This window comes from Ornithorhynchus anatinus, chromosome 21, assembly GCF_004115215.2.
Source record: "Ornithorhynchus anatinus isolate Pmale09 chromosome 21, mOrnAna1.pri.v4, whole genome shotgun sequence".
Lineage (NCBI taxonomy): Eukaryota > Metazoa > Chordata > Mammalia > Monotremata > Ornithorhynchidae > Ornithorhynchus > Ornithorhynchus anatinus.
In genome coordinates, this window is record NC_041748.1 from 3579974 (window position 1) to 3605388 (window position 25415).

The window sequence follows — 25415 nt, forward strand, 5'->3', positions numbered from 1 at the left end:
TTACTGAGCGCTGACCGGGTGCGGAACGCCGAACTAAGCAAATGGGAGAGAACAATACAGTGGAGTTGGAAGACACGCTCCCTGCCAACAAGGAGTTTACGGTCTAAAATAAATTATAGGGCACCCCAATTTTTAGGCGAGGTTTACACGTTTGGCCGTTCCATTTCTACTGAGCATTACTGTTAAATTATAGGGGAAGCAACCTTGTAGTAAGTGCTGTCAGGGAGGAGGCGGGCCGAGCCCCTAAGTGCTTGGGGAGTTACGGACACAGGTGCACGGGTGATGCAGAAGGGAGGGCCAACAGAATGGGGAGACGAGAGATTCGTTAGGGAATACTCCTGGAGGAGGTGTGATTTCAGTAGGGCCTTGTAGAGGGGGAGAATAGCAGTCAGCTAGGTGTCAAGAGGGGGGGAGTTTCAAACAAAAGAGAGGGCACAAACCAAGTGGTTGATGGTGAGAGAGATGTGAGGCGCAGCGAGCAAGCTGGCATTAGAGGAGCAAACTACTGTGTGACCGGATACGAAATCAGGAAAGAGCGATCGGCAAATGGTATACCTGAACCAGAAGATAATGTTGCCATTACATTCTTACTGGTTAGACCTACCGCCAAGTGTTCCCTAGCACTAATAGTAAACTATTCAATAGAAAGGAAAAATGCTGAACTCCCACCAGAGAGCCTATTTTCAAACTGTGTTTTTTTTTTTCCCAGTACTGAACAAAATGTCACCACGATCCATGCAGAATGGAAAGTACTCCCCCAAGCCCCCAGGCATTTTACTGTGCGCAGAGGGCACTGTACGGGCAGAGAACAACGGTCAGAAGATCATCCCTGCTCTTACTTCACTAAAAACTCCAGTCTCTACAAGATTGGGACCACAGGGGGACTCCAGTTTTCCCTCACGGTTGGAACCAGTCAAATACACTCTGGTCATCTGGCCCTCAGACCAGTGGTCAGCAGCAGGCCCCCACAGAGACCCGAGACCCAGCACCTAGAGCACCATTCTACAGTCCCGGGCCTCTCTGGGCCTGGGGGTCTCTCGGGGGGCGATCGATCCATCCATCGATCTTACTTAGTGAGTGCCGAAGACGTGTGGAGCACTGGACTGAGCCCCGAAAGGCCAGTGTAGACTCCGGCAAAGGGGCCGGGTGGCAGGAAGGAAATGACCCCACTGGCAAACACTCCTCTGAACAGGAGGCAAAGGTCCCAGCTGGGTGGCTACAGAATCTGGGCGTGAGACTGGGAGATCCATTTGTGGGGGAGAGGAATGAGAGGGATCCCTGAGAACGGGGCTCTGAGGGCCCTGCGGGCAGGGCTCTGTGGGATCCTGAGAACGGGGTTCTGGGGGTCCTGAGGACAGGACTCTGTGGAGGGCTGGAGAATGGGGCCCCGTGAATGGGGTTCTGGGGGTCTGGAGAGGGCCTGAGAACGGGAACCTGACAACGGGTCCCTGTGAAGGGCTGACAACGCGGCCCCGAGAACGTCAGCCGGAGACGGCCCCGACACTAGCTAGGCCGGGTGAGTCCCTAGGGACTCCGCTCCGACTCTCACCTAGATTTCTTTGGGGCAAAGCAATTTTTAGGCAAGGTTCACACGTTTGGCCGTTCCGTTTCTACTGAGCATTACTGTTATATTATCATTATGGTATCTGCTAAATGCTTCGTATGTGTCGAGCACCGTTCTAAGCACTTACAGACAAGCTAATCAGGTTGGACACAGTCACTATCCCACGGGGGGCTCACAGTCTTACTCCCCACTTGATAGATGAGGTAAGTGAGGCACTGAAGTGAAATGACTTGCCCAGGGTCACGCAGCAGACGACTTGCAGAGCCAGAATTAGAACCCAGGTCCTTCTGATTCCAGGCCTTTGCTCTATCCACTAGGCAAAGCTGCTTCTCTGGGTATTAAAGACTGCTGGTTTTATGGCCAACCCCAACTTTCCTATGGGTATTTAGGAGCCGCCAGGCCGCCAGAGCAACCCGATGCTTGAAATTCAGTGTATTGCGTCTTTAGCTGAATACTTGCCCGACTTGCTTCCTCCTGGTGGGTGGGAAGGAAAGAAGTAGAGACGGAAGCAGCAGCAGCAGCGACAACCCCCCTCCAAGCCACCCCGAAATTCTTCCCTCTCCCCGCCTCGCTTATGTGCTTTCTTTCAAAGCCTCCAGTCCCCAGGATTCGCAATATAAATCACGACTCACATGCTCATTTAGTCATTTGAAAAATGCCACCAAGTAATGCAGAGTTCCCAATTCCTCAAACACCTTGGAATCGTGTCAACTGGGATTAGGACCTTCAAGCTCATTCCCTCGATTCTCCAATCCAGAATACTAAAATAGCTGCCTCATTCCAAAAATCAGGCAGAACCACGAGGAAGGATCCCAAAATTCAAAACGTTTCATTCTGGCAAGCTAACAAGGAGACGTTTGTGAGTGCATATTTCCCCCGGTGAAGTTACTGGCACATTTCTGCAACGCTCTACGTTTAAATTTAGCTAGTTGTTTCCCAAACTTTGTTTCAGTGCCACTTTCCATGAAACTAAAGACAAAACAAATATGTCCATTCTGCTCCTCCCCCTCTCCCTTCCCCTCCCCTCAGCACTGTGCTCATTTGTTTATATATTTATTCTCCTATTTATTTTGTTAATGAGGAGTACATCCCCTTGATTCTATTTATCGTGATGAAGTTGTCTTGTTTTTGTCCATCTGTCTCCCCCGATTAGACTGTGAGCCCGTCAGTGGGCAGGGATGGTCTCTATCTGTTGCCGAATTGTACATTCAATAGTATTTATTGAGCGCTATGTGCAGAGCACTGTACTAAGCGCTTGGGATGAACAAGTCGGCAACAGATAGAGACAGTCCCTGCCGTTTGACGGGCTTACGGTCTAATCGGGGGAGACGGACAGACGAGAACAATGGCGATAAACAGAGTCGAGGGGAAGAACATCTCGTAAAAACCGATGGCAACTAAACAGAATCGAGGCGATGTACAATTCATTAACAAAATAAATAGGGTAACGAAAATATATACAGTTGAGCGGACGAGTACGGTGCTGTGGGGATGGGAAGGGAGAGGTGGAGGAGCAGAGGGAAAAGGGGAAAATGAGGGTTTAGCTGCGGAGAGGTAAAGGGGGAATGGCAGAGGGAGTAGAGGGAGAAGAGGAGCTCAGTCTGGGAAGGCCTCTTGGAGGAGGTGAGTTTTAAGTAGGGTTTTGAAGAGGGAAAGAGAATCAGTTTGGCGGAGGTGAGGAGGGAGGGCGTTCCGGGACCGCGGGAGGACGCGACCCAGGGGTCGACGGCGGGATAGGCGAGACCGAGGGACGGTGAGGAGGTGGGCGGCGGAGGAGCGGAGCGTGCGGGGTGGGCGGTAGAAAGAGAGAAGGGAGGAGAGGTAGGAAGGGGCAAGGGGATGGAGAGCCTTGAAGCCTAGCGTGAGGAGTTTTTGTTTGGAGCGGAGGTTGATAGGCAACCACTGGAGTTATTCCAAGCGCTCAGTACAGTGCTCTGCACATAGTAAGCGCTCAATAAATACTATTGAATGAATGGAGGGAGGAGGAGGAGGAAACCGGGATGAGGTACAGAGTTCAGCAGATGCTGGCTTAGTTCAAACAAAATTACCACTGCCAGCCAGATGCTGGCTGTCTCTTCTTATCCGTTTTGAGTTTGTTTGACAGCTTTTCTCGATTGCTCTCTGCCTCCTGCTGTTAGCCTTTGCTGAGGTACGGGCAGGATGGAGGGGGCACGCTACTGGTCAACCTTCATCTTTCACACCAGACACCAAGGAGTCTGGAACGGAGAGAGGCTCCGGCAGCGCGGCTTCCGCCCTCGACTGGTCGCCCAGCTGGGCTACACGTTGAGTCGCTATTATTATGATGGTACCCGCTAATCGCTTACTGTGTGTCAAACTCGATTTGCTTGTATCCACTCTGCAGCTTAGTACAGTGCCCGGCACACGGTAAGCTTTAAAACACCATTATTGCTATCACTATTATTATTAGTACTAATCAGCATGGCCTAATGGTTAGAGCATGGGCCTGGGAGTCAGAGGACCTGGGTTCTAATCGCGGCTCTGCCACTTGTTTGTGTAACCTTGGGCAAGTCACTTCACTTCTCCGAGCCTCAGTTATCTCACCTATTAAATGGGGGTTAAACATGTGAGCCTTACGTGGGAAAGAGAACCGTGTCCAACCTAACATCTTGTAACTACTCCAGTGCCCGGCCCGTAGCGAGCGCTTAAATATCATCAGTAATCCTTTCCTCCAAATAAATTTCATTTAAAATTGTGTACAGCACCAGACACTCGGCAGGTGAGTGTCCCACAGAGAGAGAAAACAAATCATATGAGGAAAGGTTACTAGAGAAGGGGAGGTGATAGGGGGACTTAACTGGCCTCGAGAATCTGAAGGAATTTTACTGGAGAGGACTGTTGAATGGAGAAAATGGGGTTCAATGAAACCAACAGAGTTCTTATTCATTCACAAAGAACAGACTCCTCATAGCGGCGAGATAAGACGCCGGAATGGGAAGAGAAAGGAAGCGGTGGGGTCTCCCCGCTCCAGTCCACATTTCACTCTGTTCCTTGGGTCATTCTTCTACAGAACCATTCAGTCCAAGTTTCCCTACTCCTCAAGAACCTCCAGTGGTTGCCCATCCACTTTCACATCCAACAGAACTACCTTACTTTAAAGCACATAATCACCTTGCCCCCGCATTCCCTCATTCAGTTGTATTTACTGAGCACTTACTGCAGAGCACTGTGCTAAGCGCTTGGGAAAGCACAATACAATCATTAACAGTGACAGTCCCCGCCCTCTCTGATTTCCTATTCCAACCCAGCACGTTTACTTGGCTCCTCTAATGCCATCCTACTCACTGTACCTCAATCGAGCCACCGACCTCTCGCGTCCTGAGAAACTCCCTCCCCATTCACAGCTGACAGGTGATCACCCTCCCCGACTTTCAGAGACTCGTTAAAATCCCATCTCCTCCAAGAGGCCCTCCCTAAGCCCTCATTTCCTCTATTCCCTCACCCTTCTGCATTTGGATCTGTACTCTTTAGGCACTTGATGATCACCCCAGCCTCAGCCCCACGGTACACATCCGTAATTTAACATCTGCCTCCGGCTTGTAGACTGTAAGCTCCTTGTGGAGAGGGAACGTATCTACCAACTGCTGCAGTGTTCTTTCCCGAGAGCACAGTACAGTGCTCTGCACAGAGGAGGCCCTCAACAAATCCTAATGGAAGGTTTGTCTGATTTAAAGAAAGACTAAAGCACCCATCCTTTGGAGTGGTTTAGTTACAGGAGGCCAGAGGGGGACTGCTATCTTCAGTTCATACAACGTGAGCGTACAGACAAATTTTGACCGCATTGCACAGAATTAACAATCCCCAAACCTGTCTCAGAGAGTTAAAGTTGTTTCCCAGATGCCCACAAGAACCAGAGAGTAACCTCGGAGAACCGATCTCAAAACGAGAAGGAATCGTGACTGGTTCATCGGTCCTGACCTGGGATGCCCAAACCACTTCATCATCATCAATGCTATTTATCGAGTGCTCCGTACAGAACACTGTACTGAGCGCTTAGAAGCGTAAGACACATGCTGACTGGTGGGAAGTTGAGGAGAGGCAGGCCGAGAGGCAACGGGCCGGACTGACCTTGGTTCAAGTAAGTGAGCGTTTCATCGTGCAGTTTGACGGCTGGAGAAGTTGCAGCGCACATGACGTACTGAAATGGTGGATGCTTCGTTTCGTTGTCTGAAGGAAGGCTGGAATCTTCCTGTTTGAAGATGGGCAATGCCAAAACGTCACTGAAAAACAAACGAGGAAAGAAAAGGCTTTCATTCTGGTTCGGATGCATCTTTAGTAATTAAAAAAAAAGGATGGTGGCTAATAATTGTTTTAAATAGTCATTCTACTCTAATCGGGACAAAACCCTGAGAAAGTCAGCAGATAGTGTGCTCATTTAACTGTGGTGTCTATAAAAGTTTAAGTTACATATGTACTGAAATAAATCAATGAATGAACTGCGGGATAATCGATAATTTATGGTATTGTTTAAATGCCTACTCTGTGTCAGGAATGCACTAAACACCGGGACTGATGCAGGATTATCAGGCTGGACACAATCCCTGCCCCAGAACGGGCTCACTGTCTAAGGGGGCGGGAGATCAGGGATTGAATCTCCATTTTATAGATAGGGCCCAGGGAAGTCAAGTGACTTGCCCCAGGTCACACAAAGCAGAGCTGGGCCTGGAACCTGGGTCCTCTGACTTCCAGGCCTGCGCTCTTTCCATTACGCCACGCTGCTTCTCTGCAGAATTACGGGAGACAGAGTTATATAAAAATTCCAAAGACTGTAAAAGATTCGTTTCACTGCTACCAGACAGGAAAGCTTAATTTACAAGTTATATTGTTTTTTAAAAAAAAGGGGGGGGAGGGACCCACAGGGGATAGAGTTTTCAGGGAAGTCAGAGGGGGTGGTGGGGGAGGAGTAAGTACAGAAACCGGTAGTCATGTCCACATAACGGTGCACTGACTGATTAATCCAAGCTTTTTATTATTCCATAAAGAAAGTAGAATGAATGGAGCTGTCTGGTGGCACCCAGGGTTTCGCTGATCAATCTCCAGCCTTGCCCGTGGCACCACTGCTCCTTGAGCTAGGAATGAAGTCCAATTGTGAATGGATGTGGAGGAGTTTGGCTCTGCCCAAACAGACTTCACTGATTTTCGGAAGGTGCGCGTGGCCGGTGCCGTGCCAGCGATGTGACGCAGCTACGTGGCTCACCACAGGCCCTTGGCACCGTTTCATTTATTCATTCAATAGTATTTATTGAGCACTTACTCTGTGCAGAGCACTGTACTAAGCGCTTGGAATGTACAATTCGGCAACAGATAGAGACAATCCCAGCCCACTGACGGGCTTACAGTCTAATCGGGGGAGACAGATGGACAAAAAACAAGACAACTTAATCACGATAAATAGAATCAGGGGTTTGGACACCTCATTAACAAAAGGAATTAGGGTAATAGAAATCTATCCATATGAGCACAGTGCTGAGAGGAGGGGGGGGGGGGGGAGGAGCAGAGGGAAAGGGGGGAAAGGGGGCTTAGCTGAGGGGAGGTGAAGAGGGAGCAAAGGGAAAAGGGGAAGCTCAGTCTGGGAAGGCCTCTTGGAGGAGGTGAGATCTCAGTAGGGCTTTGAAGAAGGTAAGAGAATTAGTTTGGCAGAAGAGAGTTAGTTTGGCGGAAGAGAGTTAGTTTAACTTCTACCTACCCCAGCACTTAGAACAGCATTTCACACATAGTAAGCACCCTACTTAAAACTCACCTCCTCCAAGAGGCCTTCCCAGACTGAGCTCCTCTTCTCCTTCTACTCCCTCTACCACCCCCCCTTTACCGCTCCGCAGCTAAACCCTCTTTTCCCCCTTTCCCTCTGCCCCTCCACCTCTCCCTTCCCATCCCCACAGCACCGTACTCGTCCGCTCAACTGTATATATTTCCGTTACCCTATTTATTTTGTTAATGAATTGTACATCGCCTTGATTCTATTTAGTCGCCATCGGTTTTTACGAGATGTTCTTCCCCTCGACTCTATTGCCATCGTTCTCGTCTGTCCGTCTCCCCCGATCAGACCGTAAGCCCGTCAAACGGTAGGGACCGTCTCTATCTGTTGCCGACTTGTTCATTCCAAGCGCTTAGTACAGTGCTCTGCACATAGTAAGCGCTCAATAAATACTATTGAATGAATGAATGAATGAATAAGCACTTAAATATCATGAAAAAAAGGGGGGCGGGCAGACTGTTCTCTCCTTCCTGCCGATCCTCCTCCTCCTTCCACTTCACCCCAGCTCACACCCTGTCCCTCTCAGGCTCACCTTCTCACTGTGCCTCATTCTCATGCCCACCCCCCTCCATCAACCCCTGACTCCTTCCCTCCCCCATCACATCCTGCAGACTTTTCCTCTCCTCCTCTTCCAAGCCCTCGGGAAATTGCACCTCCTCCAAGCGCGGCTCAACTTTAGGGGGGCGGTGGGCAGGGCCCGGGTGGGCAGCGTTAAATCCACAGTGGAGATTGGGGTGGCAAGAAAGGCCAATCGAATCAATCGATTTTATTATTGAGTACTTCCTTTTTTATTGTATTTGTTAAGCGCTTACTACGTGCCAGGCACTGTTCTAAGTGCTGGGGTAGATACAGGCTTATCAGGTTGAGCCCAGCCCCTGTCCCACAAAGGGCTTCACGGTCTTAATCCCCATTTAACAGATCCAGTAACCGAGGCAGACGTGACTTGCCCCAGATCACACAGAGCAGACAAGTGGCAGAGTCGGGATGAGAACCCAGGTCCTGCTGACTCCCGGGCCCGAGCTCTCTCCACGAGGCCACACTGCAGAGCACCGGACTAAGCGCTTGGGAGAATACAACAACTTTCTACCGACTCCGCTAGACTGTACTCTCCCGAGCACTTAGCACGGTGCTCCACACACAGGAAGCGCTCAGTAAATACCGCCGATTGACCGGTTCTAATCCCAGCTCAGCCACGTGTCTGCTGTGTGACCTTGGATAAGTCACTTCTCCGGGCGTAAGGTCTTTTATCTGTAAAGCATAAATCCTGCTCCCTCCTACTCAGACTGTGAGCCCCGTGTGGGACGGGGACTTTGAACAACCTGATTAACTTGTGTCTAACCCCGAATTTAGAAGAGTGCTAGGTACATAGTAAGCACTCAAATACAAAATAATACTAATAGCACGGCACGCCGGGCCCATACGCTCTTTCCACTGTCCGCTCCAATGCCCTAACTGTGTTCTAGCCAGAACCCGACCTGTCCTACGGCATTACTACTGAGTGCATCCCTCAGAGTCAGAAAGACCTGGGTTCTAATCCCAGCTCCATCACCTTTCTGCTGTGTGGCCTTAGGGAAGTCACTTCCCTTCCTCTGTGCCTCCAGTTATCTCATCTGTAGAATGGGGACGGTCGAGAGAAAATTTTGTTAATGAGATGTACATCGCCTTGATTCTATTTATTTGCTATTGTTTTAATGAGATGTTCATCCCCTTGATTCTATTCATTGCTACTGTTCTTGTCTGTCCGTCTCCCCCGATTAGACCGTGAGCCCGTCGAAGGGCAGGGACTGTCTCTCTCTGTTACCGATTTGTACATTCCAAGGGCTTAGTACAGTGCTCTGCACATAGTAAGCGCTCAATAAACACTATTGAATGAATGAAATGAATGAAAATATATCCACGGAGTCTCTATGAGTCGGAAACAACTTGACGGCACTTGATGATGATGATGATAAAACGGGGACTGTGAGCCCCATGTGGGACAGGGACTGTGCCCAATCTTATTAGCCTGTATCCACCCAAGTACTTAGTATAATGCCTAGCACATAGTTAGTGCTTAACAAATGCTATTAAAAAAGAAAAAAAAAGAATCTCTCCAAGTTACTCATTTTGACGGGGCTGAGTCTGCACCGTTTTGAGCTCTCCGGGGGCCCCGACGAGACCCTACTGCTTTGTGTTTGGTCTAAGCAGGGGGAGGCTTCTTCTTCCCGAGGGTTGGAATTGCCAGCTGGCGGCTGAGGTGTGGACAAAGGAAGGAGCTGGAATGCTGAGATGATGTCTTTCCAGAACTACGCTTCCCAGATGCATTTTGACGGACAACAGGAAAGCGCGGGGATTCTGAGACTTCGCCTTCCCAAGACCCCGCTTCCTTAGGTTAGCTCTATGCATCGCTGGGACTGGCGTATGAAGCTTCCACTCTCAAGATGGAAGAGCCCAGGCCTGGGAGTCCGAGGACCTGGGTTCTAATCCTGGCTCTGCTACTTACTGCTGTATGACCTCGGGCAAGTCGCTTCACTTCTCTGTGCCTCAGTTCCCTCGTCGGCAAGATGGGAATTCCATACCTATCCTCCCGCCTACTTAAACTGTAAGCCCCTTGTGGGACCTTGTTATCTTGTACCTTCTCCAAGCCTAGTGGTGCTCGGCATATAGTAAGTGCTTAACAAATACCACATAAACCGTGTAAGTAAAATCGGGTAACGGCCTCATTCAAGGGACCAAGAAACAAACGGCCCTGTCGCCAGGCACCGGACGAAGAAAATCATCATCCGAAGTTTACATCCTGAGGGTGGTTCTTCAGAACCAGAGATGCTACGAGACAGCTGTTGTGCTGTCCTTTAGACTGTAAGCTCGTTGTGGACTCTCCCAAGGGCCTAGTACACTGCTCGGCACACACTAAGTGCTCAATAAATAGCACTGATGACTTGCTAATGTCACGGATTTTTTGACTGTTGTGCTAAGACGTAAGGTTCTAAGGTGGTTTTCGGACCCGGAGTTTACCGTTAGAGCCTTCCATTGCCTCTGATGACAGAAATGGGCTTTAAATTGCCAGCAGGAGGAATTTGGGCTGAACATAACGGGGCAGTAATTCTGACATCGCACTGTGAAACAGGTGGTTAAACACAGCAGTAGCAAGAAATAGAAGCTTTCTTCAGTCTTAGAAGTAGGTAAGGTCCGGGAGGAGAGGATGCTGACCGGAAGACTGAGAATGATTGCCTCCAACCGGGGGGGGGTATGCATTCTGAGAACAAGGATCACGCTATTTATCCTGCACCTAAAAAGTCACCCACTGGTCTGATCTCTTGGGAGGTTTCAGCAGAAGCAAAAGGACACATCCCCCGCCCACAGAGGGCTTACAATCCTGTGGCGGAGACGGACGTACAAAAGCGTTGACAGAGGGTGGGCGCAGTGAGGGAGAACACGGATAAAATAGGTGGTTGAGCTAATAGACCGGGGTGAAATAGCACGACGACTGATTTAGCGTTGAATGGAATGTCCATATATACACAAGTGCCTTGAAGCTCCTCGAAGCTCCTAGCCCCAGACGGCAATGATGCATGAATCCTAGGGATGGACGTCAAGATGGATGCAGGCTGCAGGGCTGGGAATTGATCAGGAAATGACTTCTCCAGAGGAAGTGGGAGAGGGGGAGGACTGAGGTCAGTGGGTGGGGAAGTCAGGCCAAAAAAGCCAAAAGACTGAAAGTTCCCCTCTCCACTGTAAGCTTGTCGTCGGCAAAGGGACGTGTCTGTCAACTCGGTTGAGTTGTCCTCGCCCAAGCGCTCAGTACAGTCCTCTGCACACAGTAAGTGCTCACTAAATACCACTGATGATGATGAACAAGGGGTACAAGGAGTTGAGAGGAGAGAACAGAGCGAGGTCAACGGGAAGCCACGCGGTCAAGTAGAAAGGGTCCGGGCCAGGGAGTCGGAGGACCTGAGTTCTAAATCTGACTCCGTCTCACATCTTCTCTATGCCTCCGTTTCCTCATCTGTAAAATGAGGATTTAAATACCTGTTTTCCCACCTACTGAAGACTGTGAGCCCAATATAGTAAGATCTTAACGAATACCACAATGATTACGATTAGTAGCTTGGAAGGAGGAAAGAGCTGAGCAGTAACAGATGAAGAGGGGCTGATATCTAAATCGGCCAAAGTTGGAAGAGCCTAGAAATCGATGAGAAGAACTGGTTTCCGGCAGAGAGAGATGGACACCACCAGAGGTTTTTCTCAAATGGAGAGATGTGTGCTAAGGTCTTTCAGGAGTGAAAAACTCGCTAATGATTAAAAACCCTGATAATGACACAGCTAATTCATGTAACTCTCTAGGGTCGGAGGAAACAAGACAGATGAAACTTCAGGGGTTTTTTTTAATTTTTTCCTCCCACTGGGGTGTATAGCAATAGTTTGGTATGTGGCTACATTGTTAGAAAAAGTACATTTGAGTTCAAACACTCAAAATCCAGTGAAATCACAATTCGGCAAAATTTCCCCATCTTTTTACTGTATCCCTGCCATTCTCGGTTCACTCGAAGATCAAGAATTATAACAAACTACAGTGGCCAGCGAGCAGCCGAGACAAAATTATAATTCAAATAAAGACCTTTTAATCTCAGACCCCAGAAATCAAGGAAAAATGCTTTGTTCCCCCAGGCAATAATTTATGAAAACAAACCGTGACAAGCAAGAAGGGTAAATAAGAACTCTTTCCCTTACAGGCTTAGAAAACTGGAGTTCAAACAGATCCAAAAAAAAAAAAAAGGCCCTCTCTCAAAAGAAGGAAGGCGCTACATAATGAAATACAAGCAAATGCACATTGTCCCGGGATCATTCTGTTTTTCCCCCAGACATAATATAAACATAGGAATGGTTCATAGAAAAGGATTTTGGCTTTTCTGCAGAATGCCAGACACGCGAGAACTTTCCTAACAGCCGTATTTGTCGAACAAAACTCAATTCATCTTTTCTATGACAGCGATCACCTTATTCCCTATAAAACTGAGGCTTTACTCAGGAGAGAGAGAGAGAAAGCAGTCCTGAAGGCACCAGACTGGAGGATCAACAATCTAACAAAAAACCAACAGAAAACCACAACCAAAGGCCTTAAGGGACAAAGACTCTACAGTAAAACATGAGCTTTATATCCACTAATACAGTTTCAGTCAAGACTCCAAAGGGGCCAGCCGAGGGTATTCTAACAGCTTGGGTCTTTTCACCTGGAGGAGGAGGAGGAAGGCACGAGGTGGGGAAAACGAGGCATGGGCATTTGGGGGAACGCTACATCGCACGAGCTCTACTGGGGGTGTGGGATCGGAGAGAGAGGCAAGAACCCCCCTCCACAGTCGCAGAGTTTGTCAAGGTGAAGCCACTGGCCCTTCCCGGTGACTGCCCACGCATGGCGGGTCCAACCTGCCTAGCCCAGTTTGGCAAGCGGAGGAGGAGATGGCTCACTTCACCTCGGGGCCGTAGCCTGCCAGCGGAGGCCAGGGAGCGGCACCGCCACGCCGCTCCCGCCTCAGGGAATGTGCCTGTTTCGATCCGACTCTCCCAAGCGCTCGGTACGGTGCTCTGCGCATAGTAAGCGCTCAAATACGACCGACTGCCTCCAGGGAAGGCAAGTTAACTCAAAGGGGGGGATGGCATCATCCCCTTCAGGTGCCCTGTCCACATGGCTCTCACGGAGGGCCCACCCGGGTTGCCGGGGAAGGGATGTGAGGAGGCCAATTTGGCTTGTACTTGGTCCAGGGATTTCCACACACCCTACAGCACGAGGGAGGTGCTTAAGAGAGAGCGGGAGCCCGCTTGAACATAAACTGTAAAATCGATCGATCGCAATTACTCAGCGCTGAATGTGTGCAGAGCACTGCACTAAGCGCTGGGGACAGTACGATACCCCAGAGTCGGAAGACAAATGTTTCCCGCCCGGAAAAAGCTCACCGTCTGCACAGGCAAGTCTGAAGAGCGTTACATGGTCGGAAGTTATTAATAACAATGGTATTTGTTAAGAGCTTACTATGTGCCAAGTACTGTTCTAAGTGTTGGGATAGGTACAAAGTAATCGGGTGTCTCACGTGGGGCTCGCAGTCTTAATCCCCATTTTACAGACGAGGTAGCTGAGGCACAGACAAGTTAAGTGGCTTGCCCAAGGCCACAGAGCAGACAAGTGGCGGAGCCGGGATTAGGACCCAAGTCCTCTGACTCCCGAGCCCGTGTTCTTTCCACTAAGCCACGCTGCTTCCGGGATCGGACTACCTGTTAAGCGCTTACTATGTGTCCCACGCTGTACTAAGCTGGGGTAATAATTACGGTATTTGTTAAGCACTTACGATGTGCCCAGCACCGTTCTAAGCACCGCGCACTGTTCTAAGTGGGTAAGTTCATAGGTGAGCGTGGGGCTCACTCCCGGGCGGCCAAGCTGAGGTCGGAGGGATGGCCGCGGTCAGGCCGGCGGAAGAAATCCACGACCCTGTCGGAAGCGCTCGGCCCCACTGACGGTTTGGGGAGGGGGACACAGGAGGGGACATCCTGGAGGGCTCTCCGGCAGGGCTCGGACCTCATTCACGCGGACCGGGCTTGGGCTCCATCGAGCCATTCCCGAGAGGCTGGGCACCAAGCAATCCAACTGCGCCGTTATCGTTGTTTCTACAACGATAGAAACAAGAGAGTGAGCGCTTAACGAGTACCATTATTACGATTATTATTCCGTGTGAACTGCGTGGCCAACAAAGCAGCTGAACTGGCCTCCTTACCTACTTTCCCCCAACACCCACTGAGACAAGACACTGCAGAACCAGCAACTGTGTAGACTGTCCCAAGAGTTAGATAATCCAAGGTCGGTTCACGATAAGTCTACAGTCTTTGGTTGGGCGGAGGGGAGCGATATTTCACTGGGCGGCTAACAAGAAAATAGTGGGAAAAAAACATCAAATGGGATCTCTCCGGGTTATTTCTTCTGTCGCTCTACAGTCTTACGACCCCTCTGAAGGTTCAACATGCTTCACTGCCCCCTCATTACTCCAGGAAAACAAACTGGGGGGCGAGGGGGCGGGACTGCTGACAGTAGTAGATTTCCTTTGTCTAGTCCAGGAGTTGCTAATAAAGACTTTAAAATGCGGAGAAGATAAGCACACAGCGGGGACTCCCTAAATGTTATCGATCGGCTACAGGCACTTAATCTAGGAAACAAAACAGAGAAAAGGATATTTTTCCTCGTCCAGAACAGCTGCCACACAGCTCTACCATCCTCTACCTTCTGGAAACTTCCCTATGACCCTCTAGGGGACCCTGACCCACTTCAAGAGTGCTACAAAAAAAACAAAAAAACCCTGACGAAAACAAACAATCTGCATTTCGCTACTGTAGGTGATACAGGACGCAGCATCAAAACAAAAGCTGGCCTGCTTGGAATCATTCCAAAATCATCTCTCGGGAAAATGCCTAAGCTTGACAGCCAGAGTGGGAATGCAAAAAAATGTGAGAAACCTACCCAAGATGGGACCATCACAACCATAACTGTACTGTTTCTTGGTCTCGTAAGCAACCTAACTCTAAAGAATCAAAATTGTGCATGCATGCACGCACGCACGCACACACAGAAAAGGAAAAGGAGTTTGGGAATTTTTGCGTATCTTCATTCCCGAATAAGAGACTCACAGATTCTGACTAAATCCTAACGCTGAATTCCTTTCTTTCTCTCTGGAGGGACTAGCAGATAACCATCTTTTATCGGAGATATCCAGAGTTCTCAGATCTACGATACGACTAACTCCTGAAAACTGCGACTTACAGCCTGAAGCTTTATAAATCGTAACCCGTTTTCTAATAAGTCATTTCAGGTAATTCCTAAAATGAACCTAAAATTACGGGCTCGACTCTAGACGAGTCATAACTGTGAACGTATCCCCGATGAGCCGGACTCCGTCGCCGACTTTTTCTTCATGGGATCTGAAATGGAGACTCCCGGCCTGGGGCTCTGTCAGCCACCTAGCCTCATCTGGAAAGCGGAGGCCAAAACCCCTCCACCTCTCCCTGTCCTCAATCGGCGGCATTTACTGAGCGCCTACTGTGTGCACAGCACTGTACTAAACGCTTGGGAGGGTCCAATAAAAAAGAGTCGGTAGCCACGTTCCCTGGTCGCAGGAGCTGAGTCTCTCCACTCTATGTGAGCCGAAAAAAGAAGGAATTCGGACTTTGAGGAAAGCTGCTATTCACATGAAGGCATTTAGTCCGGGACCGGGGTTGGCGGGGGAGCGGTCACGCCGATAAAGAACCGCCAAGTTCAAGTGCGGTCACTGTATTTCTGCCCAGAGTAAGCAGGAGAGCGGGCGAGAGTTGGAATTGGGAGCCGAAGGAGCTTTCCGGGGCAGATGTGAGCACTGCCCACCTCTCCGTCCCAGGGCTGCTTTGGTGGGCGACACCGGGTACCCCGGCGGACTTGGGTGAGGGCAAGGCTTTTTTCTGGCCGGCCCTGGGTGAGGGGCAGCCCTCCCAAGAGTTCAGCCGCGCCCTGCGAGGTGGACGACCTGGAACTCCCTGCGCCTCCCTTCCAGGAGAGGGACCAGATTCCACCGCCTTGGGATTTTTCTCAGGCTAGACTGGTTTTTGTGTTTGTTTGCTCTATTTATGGTATTCGTTAAGCGCTCACTATGTACCAGGCACTGTTCTAAGCACGGGGAAAAATACAAGGTAATCAGGTGGGACACAGTCCATGTCCCACATGGGGCTCACCGTCAATCCCCATTCTACAGATGAGGTAACTGAGGCCCAGAGAAGTGACTAGCCCAAGGTCACCCGGCAGACAAACGGCAGGGCCCGGATTAGAACCCAGGTCTTTCCGACTCCCAGGCCCGGGCACCATCCACTAAAGCCACGCTGCTTCTCGGTTAGACAGTACCTCTCTACGACACCGTCTTGCGGGCTGGACACGGCCGGGAGAAGTCGCCAAGACTGGATGGGTACAAGCCGCTCGGGCAAAAACCGCCTATATGAAGCAAAACGGTTGCCGCGGCGACTGCACCTCGCAGCGCCTCGGGGCTCGGGTCCAACGGAGCCCACTGGGGAACCCGCGTCACGCCGCACAAATTACGTTAAGGGGCCCGGCCGACAAGGCTGCGATCCCCAAGTGGAAGGGGCCGGCCGCAAGACCACCAATTCCGCTTCCTCGCTAGAGACCTCCGGCCTAGGTCCGGCCGGCGCAGCCCCTCTGGACAGGGAAGACGGCCCCCGCTTCACCCCAGACCGGGAGGCCATCCTGAGGAGGTGACAGTAAGCAATGTTGCCATCGTCTCATCGCGCCTTCGACCACGACGAGACGACGAGGCACGTTTACCAACGCCTCAGGGAGTCGCCGCAGAGTCGGCGCCGTGAAAACCGGCCAGTCGCCGTTCAGCCCGGGCCGCCCCTGGAAAAACACGGGACCCCGAGAGAACGTCCCGGCTCCTCAAAGATGCGCATCATCGTCCCGCCATCGGGAAGGAGGGTTATAGGTCACCAAGTGGCAGCTGAAGCATTCGTGCCCCTAAACTGGAAGCTCGTTATGGCCGGGGAGCTTGTCTGCTCATTCTCTTGTACTGTCCTATCCCGAGCTCTCAGCAGAGAGTTCTGCACATAGTAAGCGCTTAATAAACACCACTGATTGATTGATTACTCCCCCTTGCCAGCAAGCTCCTAGCTGGAGTCCTTCTGGGCAGGCTAATTAAGACTCCTCACCGTCTTAATCCCCATTTTACATGTGAGGTAGTTGAGGCAGAGAGGCTAAGTCACTTGCCTGAGGTCACAGAGACGAGGAGCGGCAGAGCCGGGATCAGGAGAAGGATTTCCTTCTCCTGGAAACGTTATCCGACCTAGGCTTCAGTGCCACGGTCCTCTTCTGGTTCTCCTCCTCCTATCTCTCTGGCTGTCTCCTTCGCGGGCTCCTCCTCTGCCTCCCATCCTCCATCTGTGGGGGTCCCTCACGGTTCAGTCCTGGGTCCCCTTCTATTCTCCGGCTACACCCACTCCCTTGGAGAACTCATCTGCCCCCATGGCTTCAACTGTACGTGGATGATTCCCAAATCTCCATCTCCAGCCCTGATCTCTCTCCCTTTCCGCAATTCTGACATTACTTCCTGCCTTCAAAACACGTCTACTTGAATGTCCCGCTGACACCTCATACTTAACATGTCCAAAACAGAACTCATCTTTCCACCCAAACCCTTTCCTCCCCCTTGCTTCACCCATCATTGAAGATGGCACCGCCTCCGCCCTGTCTCCCAAGCCCATAACCTTGGTGTTACCTTCGACTCCTCTCTCATTCAACCCACACAGTCAATCCGTCACTAAATCCTGCCGGTTCAACTTTCACAGCCTTCCTAAAATCTGCCCTTTCCTGTCCGAACTGCGACCACGTTTTCTCAAGCACTCATCCTATCCCGCCTCGATTACCCCATCAGCCTCCTTGCTGACCTTCCTGCCTCCTGTCTCTCCCCACTTTTGTCCCTTCTTCCACTCTGTTGCCCGCATCATTTTTCTGCAAAAATGTCAATCCGTTTCCCCATTCCTCAAGAACCTCCGCTGGTTGCCCATCCACCTCCTCATCAAAGAGAATCTCCTTCTCATCGCTTTTAAGTATGCTCTCTCCTACCTCACTTTGGTATTCTCATACTACGTCCCAGCCCGCACACTTTGCCCCGCTAACGCCCACCCACTCACTGCACCTCGCTCTCGTCTACCTCGCTGCCCACCTCCCGCCTCTGGCCCGGAAAGCCCTCCCTCTTCGTATCTGACAGTGACTCTCCCCGGCTTCAAAGTCTCACTGAAGGCACGTCTCCTCCAAGAGGCCTTCACCGACTAAGCCCTCATTTTCTCCTTTTCCACTCCCTTCTATGTGGCCTGATTTCCTCCCTTAATTCACTCCTTCAGCTCCTCAGCACAGAACAAGGTTTGAGACCTAGTAAGCATTTAACAGATATTAAAAAAATCCATAATTTCTTTATATTAATGTCTGTCTCCCCCTCTGGACCACGGGCTTGTCGTAGGCAGGGAACCTATCTACCAACTCTTGTCATACTGTACTCTCCCGAGCGCTCAGTACAGTGCTCTGCAAATACGACTTCTTAGAACCCAGGCCCTCCTGACTCCCCGGCCCATGCTCTATCCACGAGGCCAGACTACTTTTCGGCCAAAGAGTGCTATGCTCATATATGTGTGGATCCTAGAAGCACACCCCAAAGAAAACTCACAGATGATTGCAAACCGCTTCTCCAAATCCACCCAGTCTGGCTTTATGGACTGAGAAGTCTACAGAACACTGGATCGGGATACACCGTGGAAGCCGTAACCGCGACCGAAAATCTACACCGGCGACAGAGCTCATCGTTTCCACAGAAGTCCGTCTCTCAAGCCGCAGCACACTAACCCAGGACGCGACGGTAGACCAAGAAGCCGATAACCAAATCAGGGAGACCTGCAAAGGGAGACCGTAAGACCGTGTACCCGCAGAGAGGGATATCAGGCTCTGAGCCAAAACGAAAACCTTTGAGCGCCGGAGTGTGCTGCTGTCCCCGCTTCCTGAGGACTGGGAATCCTGGACTCGCCACAGGCGCCATCGACGGCTCCTCGTGCGATTCCATCTCGGTATCGCTCACGGCCTTCCCCCGATACCGAATGGCGAGACCGGGGCAGAAAGCGCGGTCCGAGAATGAAGTCAACCTCGGGACACTGGAGCCCTTTAAACAGCTGCATTAGAGGAGCCGTGGGAGGGGAACAGGTGAGAGTGGGCTCCCCCAAACAGCTGCCCTCTGAAATCAAGCAACCCAAAGTCAGGATGAGAGAGAAAACGCTTCAAGGGCACGGTGCGACAGAACTTCAGGCAATACTGTAATCCCAGCTACGGTCTGGGATGGCAGAGAAGCGGTGTGACCTAGGGGAAAGAGCACCGGCCGGGAGTCTGAGAACCCGGGTTCTCCTCCCGGCTCTGCCCCTCACCTGCTGTGTGACCTTGGGCAACACACACTGTGCTTGGGATTCCTCACTTGCCAAATGAGCATTCGACGGCGGCTCTCCCTCCTACTCGGTCCGGGAATCTCGCGTGGGATGGGGGCTGCCTCCGACCTGATCACCTTCCATCTTACCCCAGTGCTGACGGCGGGGCTCGATACACATTTAAGTGCTTCGGCAAATTCTACGTTCGCTAGTGCTGCGAACAGACCACTATGGCATGCTACGATCAAGAAGGGAGCGGCTCTTTTCGAGCAGAAGCTCTGTAATGATAGAAGGAGTCAGGGAGTAAGAGTGAAGATAGAACCGGGCGCTTCGAACGACAAAAATGACCGAGCACGACCACAACCACGAATACCATAACCAAGGACAGTCACCGCGTGCCCAAGATGGTCAAGACCGTAAATCCCACGTAGACCTTTTCGGCCGGATACGCACCCCAGAGGTGAATTTCACCAAGGGTGGTGTGTTCTTCGACCACAAGGACATGAGTACACACAAGCCCTCTAGACTGCAAACTTGCTGTGCGTGGGCGGGTAACGTGTCTACCGACTCTACTGTACTGTACTCTCCCAAGTGCTCGGTACAGTGTTCTGCACACGGTACGTGCTCGATAAATACCACTGATGATATGGTGAGTGTTACCTAGCTTCACTTACAAGACCTTTGATCAGTGTAACAGTTATCGATAAATGAGCTTAACGATTTTTTTCCACAACATCCTGCTCCAGGGTATTCCGGTCTTGACTGGGCACACTTTTACACCGGAAAACTCTAAACACTTCTACGGGTGTATACCATTAAAAGAGTCGACGACACAACGATGCCTAGCTTGAGTGCAGATTCCCCGCCTCTTCCTCCCTCCCAAATTTGCATTTTGAAGAAAAGCGGGCCGAGGGGCCGATAGAAAAAAACAAAAACTAAAAAACGGTAACTTCCCATCCAGCCAGGGGATTCGAGTCACATCAGAGAAGCGAAGGAGTGACTTGGGGGAAACGGCCGCTTCTCACGTACCTTAATGGAACCCTCATCGATCAACGGTACTCACCGAGCATTTAGAGGACAGAGCACTAGAGCACATTAGAGTGGGCAGATGTGATCCCTGCCCTCAGGGAGCTTATAAATCAAAGTACACTCTCCCCCCAAGGTGGGGGGGGGGGGGGTGTAGTCGGAAGGAAGAATTGGATACCGACAGCTTCAGCACAATTTGAGGGAGGCGGGTGGCTTCTAACCACGTGAGCCTGTGGTGTTTGTGGAGGGTGGTCCCAATCCATCGGAGCACCTGCCAAAGTGCAGCCCGGCGGCCTTTAGTCCCAGCGTTTCCTACTTCCCACGCGGTTCTCATCCTTCAGCTGCCATCTACGCTGGAACCCCGCCATCCGGCCCCCAGCCCTCCCCGAAAGGCAGCGGGGCTTGACCTTCCTTCTTGGGGGCTGGGGCTGCAAGGAACAAGCCTGAACGCTGCCTACCCCACCCTGCCTATCCGTCTATCAGTGGTACTCACTGAGCGCTCACCGGACGCAGAGCTCGGACCTCTGGGATTCCCGCTGCACACGGGCGTCTTTGTCAACGTGCCGAGATCGTATGACTCCCCGACCCGCCCGGAGCCAACCAAAGGAGCCCCAGATCCCACAGTTCCTACGGAAGGGTGGGGAAGATGGGTGGTGTGTGCCCGCCCCTCGTCACATAAATCGACTACGCTCTCTATTCTTAATGTCCTGCTAAATCCTCCCTGGATTCTACCGTCACAGAATTTCTCCGGTTTCCTCATCTAGAAAATACCCACAGAGTACTTGGGTCGAAGGAAGCGGCCACAGACGTCAGATCCTTCATCCAGCACTTCCCCCGCCCGCCCCCTAAAAAAAGGGGGAAGGATGATCTGTTTAAAATCAGGGGGAGAGGCGGCAAGAGGAGGAACAGAAACATCCTCATCTTTCCCATGCTTCCCCCAAGGGAGGAATGGCAAACGGAAATGGGAGGGTGGCAACCTGGGAGATACTGCCGAAGGGAGGAAGCGGGGGAATGAAGAGGACGGCAGGGTGAGCCGGAGGGTTGTGCTAACAGGCCACATGAGGGATCTCCAGAGAGAGACAGCTCCTGGAAAACCTTCGTGCAACCCCGCTGCCCTCCCGTGAACAAATGCCGACTGACCTCACGGATGAACTCTGAACACGGTACGCCCCCACCCGCCGGGATGAAATTTCCCACCGTGGGAGCCCGGAACCGTGACTGACCATTTTCAAACAGGGCTTCACAGGGGCATAAACTAACAGGGGTCATCGGAGAAGCGGGTTGGCCTAAGGATGGAAAAAAAGCAAAATCTGTGGGGGTTGGGGGGAGGGCGGAGTTAAAGGGGCCGGTCACCTACTGAAATTAGGCATAACGGGAGCATAATACGGAAATGATTTCCGAAAGCCTCTAGCCTACAGAATAATTGCTTTAAAAATACCAACAAGTTACCGGTAGTTAAATCTTCATATCCAACAGAGGCTCACTCTCCCCTCCTTCAAAGACTTAAGGCCCATCTCCTCCAGGAGGCCTTCCCCGAATAAGCCTTCATTTCCTCTACTCTCACTCCCTTCCGCCTCACCCTTGCGCCTTTTATTCACCCTTCCCTCAGCCCCACAGGACTTATGAGTACCTATCCATAATTCATTTATATTGATGTCTCGTCCCCACCCCAGCCCCCCAAGCTTGTGCGCAAGGGAACACGGCAACCAACTCTGTTAGGCGGTTCTCTTCCAGGTGCTTAGTATGGCTCTCTGCACAGAGTAACCGCTCAATAAATATGACCGATTGATTTGTTTTAAAAATTCCACGGCAATTAGAAGGCAGTAGAGCCCACCTCCTGAACCGCCACCTTGCACATTCACTTTTAAAAGGCAAATGACGCTATAATCTGAATCGAATAACTTTCAGAGATCTTCCCCAGATTAAGGTTATTTTTCAGAGGCGAGAAATTGTGTCTGAAATATAAGAACTCTAATATTAGAGGCTTGCACGAGAAATCCCAGCGATTCCAACGGCGTAACCGAGTACCGCCATAATTAGCGGGGTCAGAAGACCCTCACCGGAACCAAATACCTTCAGGAGACCCCTCGCCTACTTACAATGTCCTTTCAGCCGTCTGATTATAACGCCAACCATTATGACGAGCTTTTCCTTGATCCAGGTTCTGATTTTCCAATGTTCCCCTGTGTGGTTTATCCATCTAACCGCTTTGACCCGAGTCTATCTTTCCCTAAAAGGCAACACATCTTGCAGGCATTTAGCAAATCTTTGGGAAATAACGACCTGCTTGCGTTCACCTGACGACAATCAGTCTCGAATCCAACAAAATACTAGCATCCTATCCACGCAACCTTGGAAAGAAGAGTTAGGACGGCATTTATTGTTTTCCCTGTGCCAAGTATTGTGCAGAAATTCTTGGATTGCAACAAGGTAATCACCTCTGCCCCCCGACTGTCCCATACGGGGCTCGCGGTTGAAGAGCGGACACATTGCCCCGGGCTTAAAGCAGCGCTATGAAATGAATTTTCCACTAGAGTATTCCTGGAAAGGATTAGAGGCCGTTTTCTGGAAGCCTAGTCTTAACCACAGTGTCGGTTTTCAAGTTTGGAACGCGATCTAGGGGAAATAGTTTTAGAGCTTCGTGGATGTTGATTTTTTTTGTTTTGTTTAAATTCCTTCACCCAAACTTCCACATCCTTTCACATCCTGGAGAATACAGCAGATGCTCCTCATCACACTGCGAAGACTATCCCCAAAACCACCAGGCAGTCCCCGATTCCGTTTCCACTCTGCCCAGGGGAATCATCGAAGGCCACTTTCAGCAACGTCTGTATGCCTATAGTTTCGTTCTCCCCTTCCCCATTTTTCCAGACTATCAGGTGCCTTTTATTCTCTTACCTCCACCATCAGGACCCCAGGCGCCTGCCTGTCTCCTCCATTAGAGGATCAACTCCTCAGAGGCAGGCACGGTATCTTCTGCCACGGGCTCAGCACCCCCAACGCTACTCACTGATGTCCCCCGAAAGCAGGGTTGCATTGATAAAGCGGGCTACGGTTGCTCTCAACAGGCAGACGCCGTACTTAGAGAGCACCCAGGCTTCAGAGGGCCCTGGTCAATGTTGTGGGGCAAAGCTGGCACCTTGATGGTTTCTGGCTGCCCTTCGTGGCCAAGCAAGACTGCAGCCGCCCAGCTCGGGGCGGTGGGAGAGATCTAAGCGTCATTAGCAGGGTTTTGCCTGGGCGACATCAGACATCCCGTGCGTTCCGGACCCGGGGCCCCCACTCGCCCTCGGCCGCGTCGCCGATGGGGGTCCGGGGAGTTTGGAGACCTTCCCTGGCCCCTGAACTCTCGTCACACGGAAGGTTTTCCCAGATATGGCCAATATTATCAGCGACAGAGCAGAGCGTCTGAACGCCGACGGACAGAATTTACAGTGTCGGCAATTGCTACGGTCTCACAACCCGCCTGCGGCGCAAGAGGTCGACATCGCGACCCGGGACGTTTCTGCTCACGGAAAAGATATTCTTCCGACGCGATCTGTTTCACGCTCTGTTCCCCCCGTCCAGAGAAATATGAACGACCCGGACTGGAAGACTGTAGAAGACCAGAACACCCCAGGTGGGTTGACTAGATTTTCAACTGCCCAACTCCCGTGAGGATAAAGCCTTCCCCTGAAAAGGTGCGCCACGGGGTGTAATTTACCAGACTGGAATGATGGGTTCTGGTCGGGGGGCGGGGGGGAAAAAAAAGGCACCACTCCACATCAGAAGGCTTGCATCCTAGAGAAGGCACTTTTAAAAAGAGGGAAACTGACGGAGTAAGGAGATTATGCCCTTGGAGGAAAATGCTTTTGTCTCCTAGAAAATACTGAATCAAAAAAGCAGCACCTCTGCCAGTCGAAAGAATACGCGACGAAGGAATCTGTCACACAGAGCGCCAGCTGTGGAATCCACACGCAGACCTGCACTTGCATGAGATCAACAGGTTTCGCTAGATGACTGATTTCCTGTAACGCGCGGTCATGACTGCAATTTTTCGAGAATGCCATGTACAGTGGGCAAGTAGGACCTGAAACCTATCAAAACCACCAAATTAATTCCGCTTCCAGGAAACGGAAACTGGAGGGCCCCCGTCTGAGAGCTGATGAGCCTCCCTAAACTTCAGAAAAAGGGCTTAGATCAGATTCTTCCCGGAATCTCTGAAGCAAACAAATCAGGCAGGCGGTACGAGAGGGACGATGGAGCACTCGCTCCTGCCGCTCTCTAACCCGTTACAAGACTTTGGGGCAACGACGGAGAGGTACATAAAACCGGAGGGGGGCCGGTGATGCGGAGCCCTAGTGTCGTGACCCAGCATTCGTTCATTCAGTAGTATCCATCGAGCGCTCACTGTGTGCCGAGCACTGTATTAAGCGCTCGGAATGTGCAATTCGGCAACAGATAGAGACCACCCCTGCCCAATGACGGGCTCACAGGCTAGACGGGGGAGACGGACGGCACAGCCAAAGAGAACAAAAGACAATATCGGCACCGTAGATACAATCATGGAGCCGCACACCTCATTAACAAATAGGGTAATGAATAAAACTGATGCCTAGCGGCTACAGCCCGGGGCCTGGGAGTCGTTAGGTCCTGGGTTCTGCCCCCGATGCCGCCACTTGTCTGCGGGGCGACCGTGGGCAGTTCACTTCACTTCTCTTGCCTCAGCGACCTCACCGGCAAAACGGGGATCGGGACCGCGAGCCCCCACGTGATACCGGGACCGTGTCCGGCCCGATGACCTTGTATCCACCCCAGCGCTTAAAACGGGGCCGGGCACATAGCGGGTGCCTAACGAACACTGCCGCCGTTATCCCCGTTACCAAAACCGCGGTCACAAACCCAACACAGGTGCCGTGACTGAACCACGCCTTCCAAGCAAGCTAGCTGCCCCAAATTAGTCACGAGGTTTCCCACCTAAACTTCCCATTTTGACAGGAAATCTTTTTAGCGGGGAGGCGGCGTGGCCCAACGGAAAGAGCGCCGACCCGCTTACCGGCCGCGTGACCCCTTAACCTCTCTGGGCCTCAGTCCCCCCATCTGTCAAATGGGGCTTCG

At 51.3% G+C, this 25415-nt stretch overlaps 1 protein-coding gene across 4 annotated transcripts in view; it reads right to left on the minus strand.

Annotated features, from left to right (window-relative positions):
• UBP1 (upstream binding protein 1) overlaps positions 1 to 25415 on the minus strand; it is a 56278-nt gene that overhangs the window by 28706 nt on the left and 2157 nt on the right. For all 4 annotated transcript variants that reach the window (XM_039915070.1, XM_039915069.1, XM_029049454.1 and 1 more), the window contains exon 2: positions 5651 to 5802. In XM_039915070.1, the coding sequence (XP_039771004.1) occupies positions 5651 to 5802 (152 nt within the window). The remainder of the gene's footprint in view (positions 1 to 5650; positions 5803 to 25415) is intronic.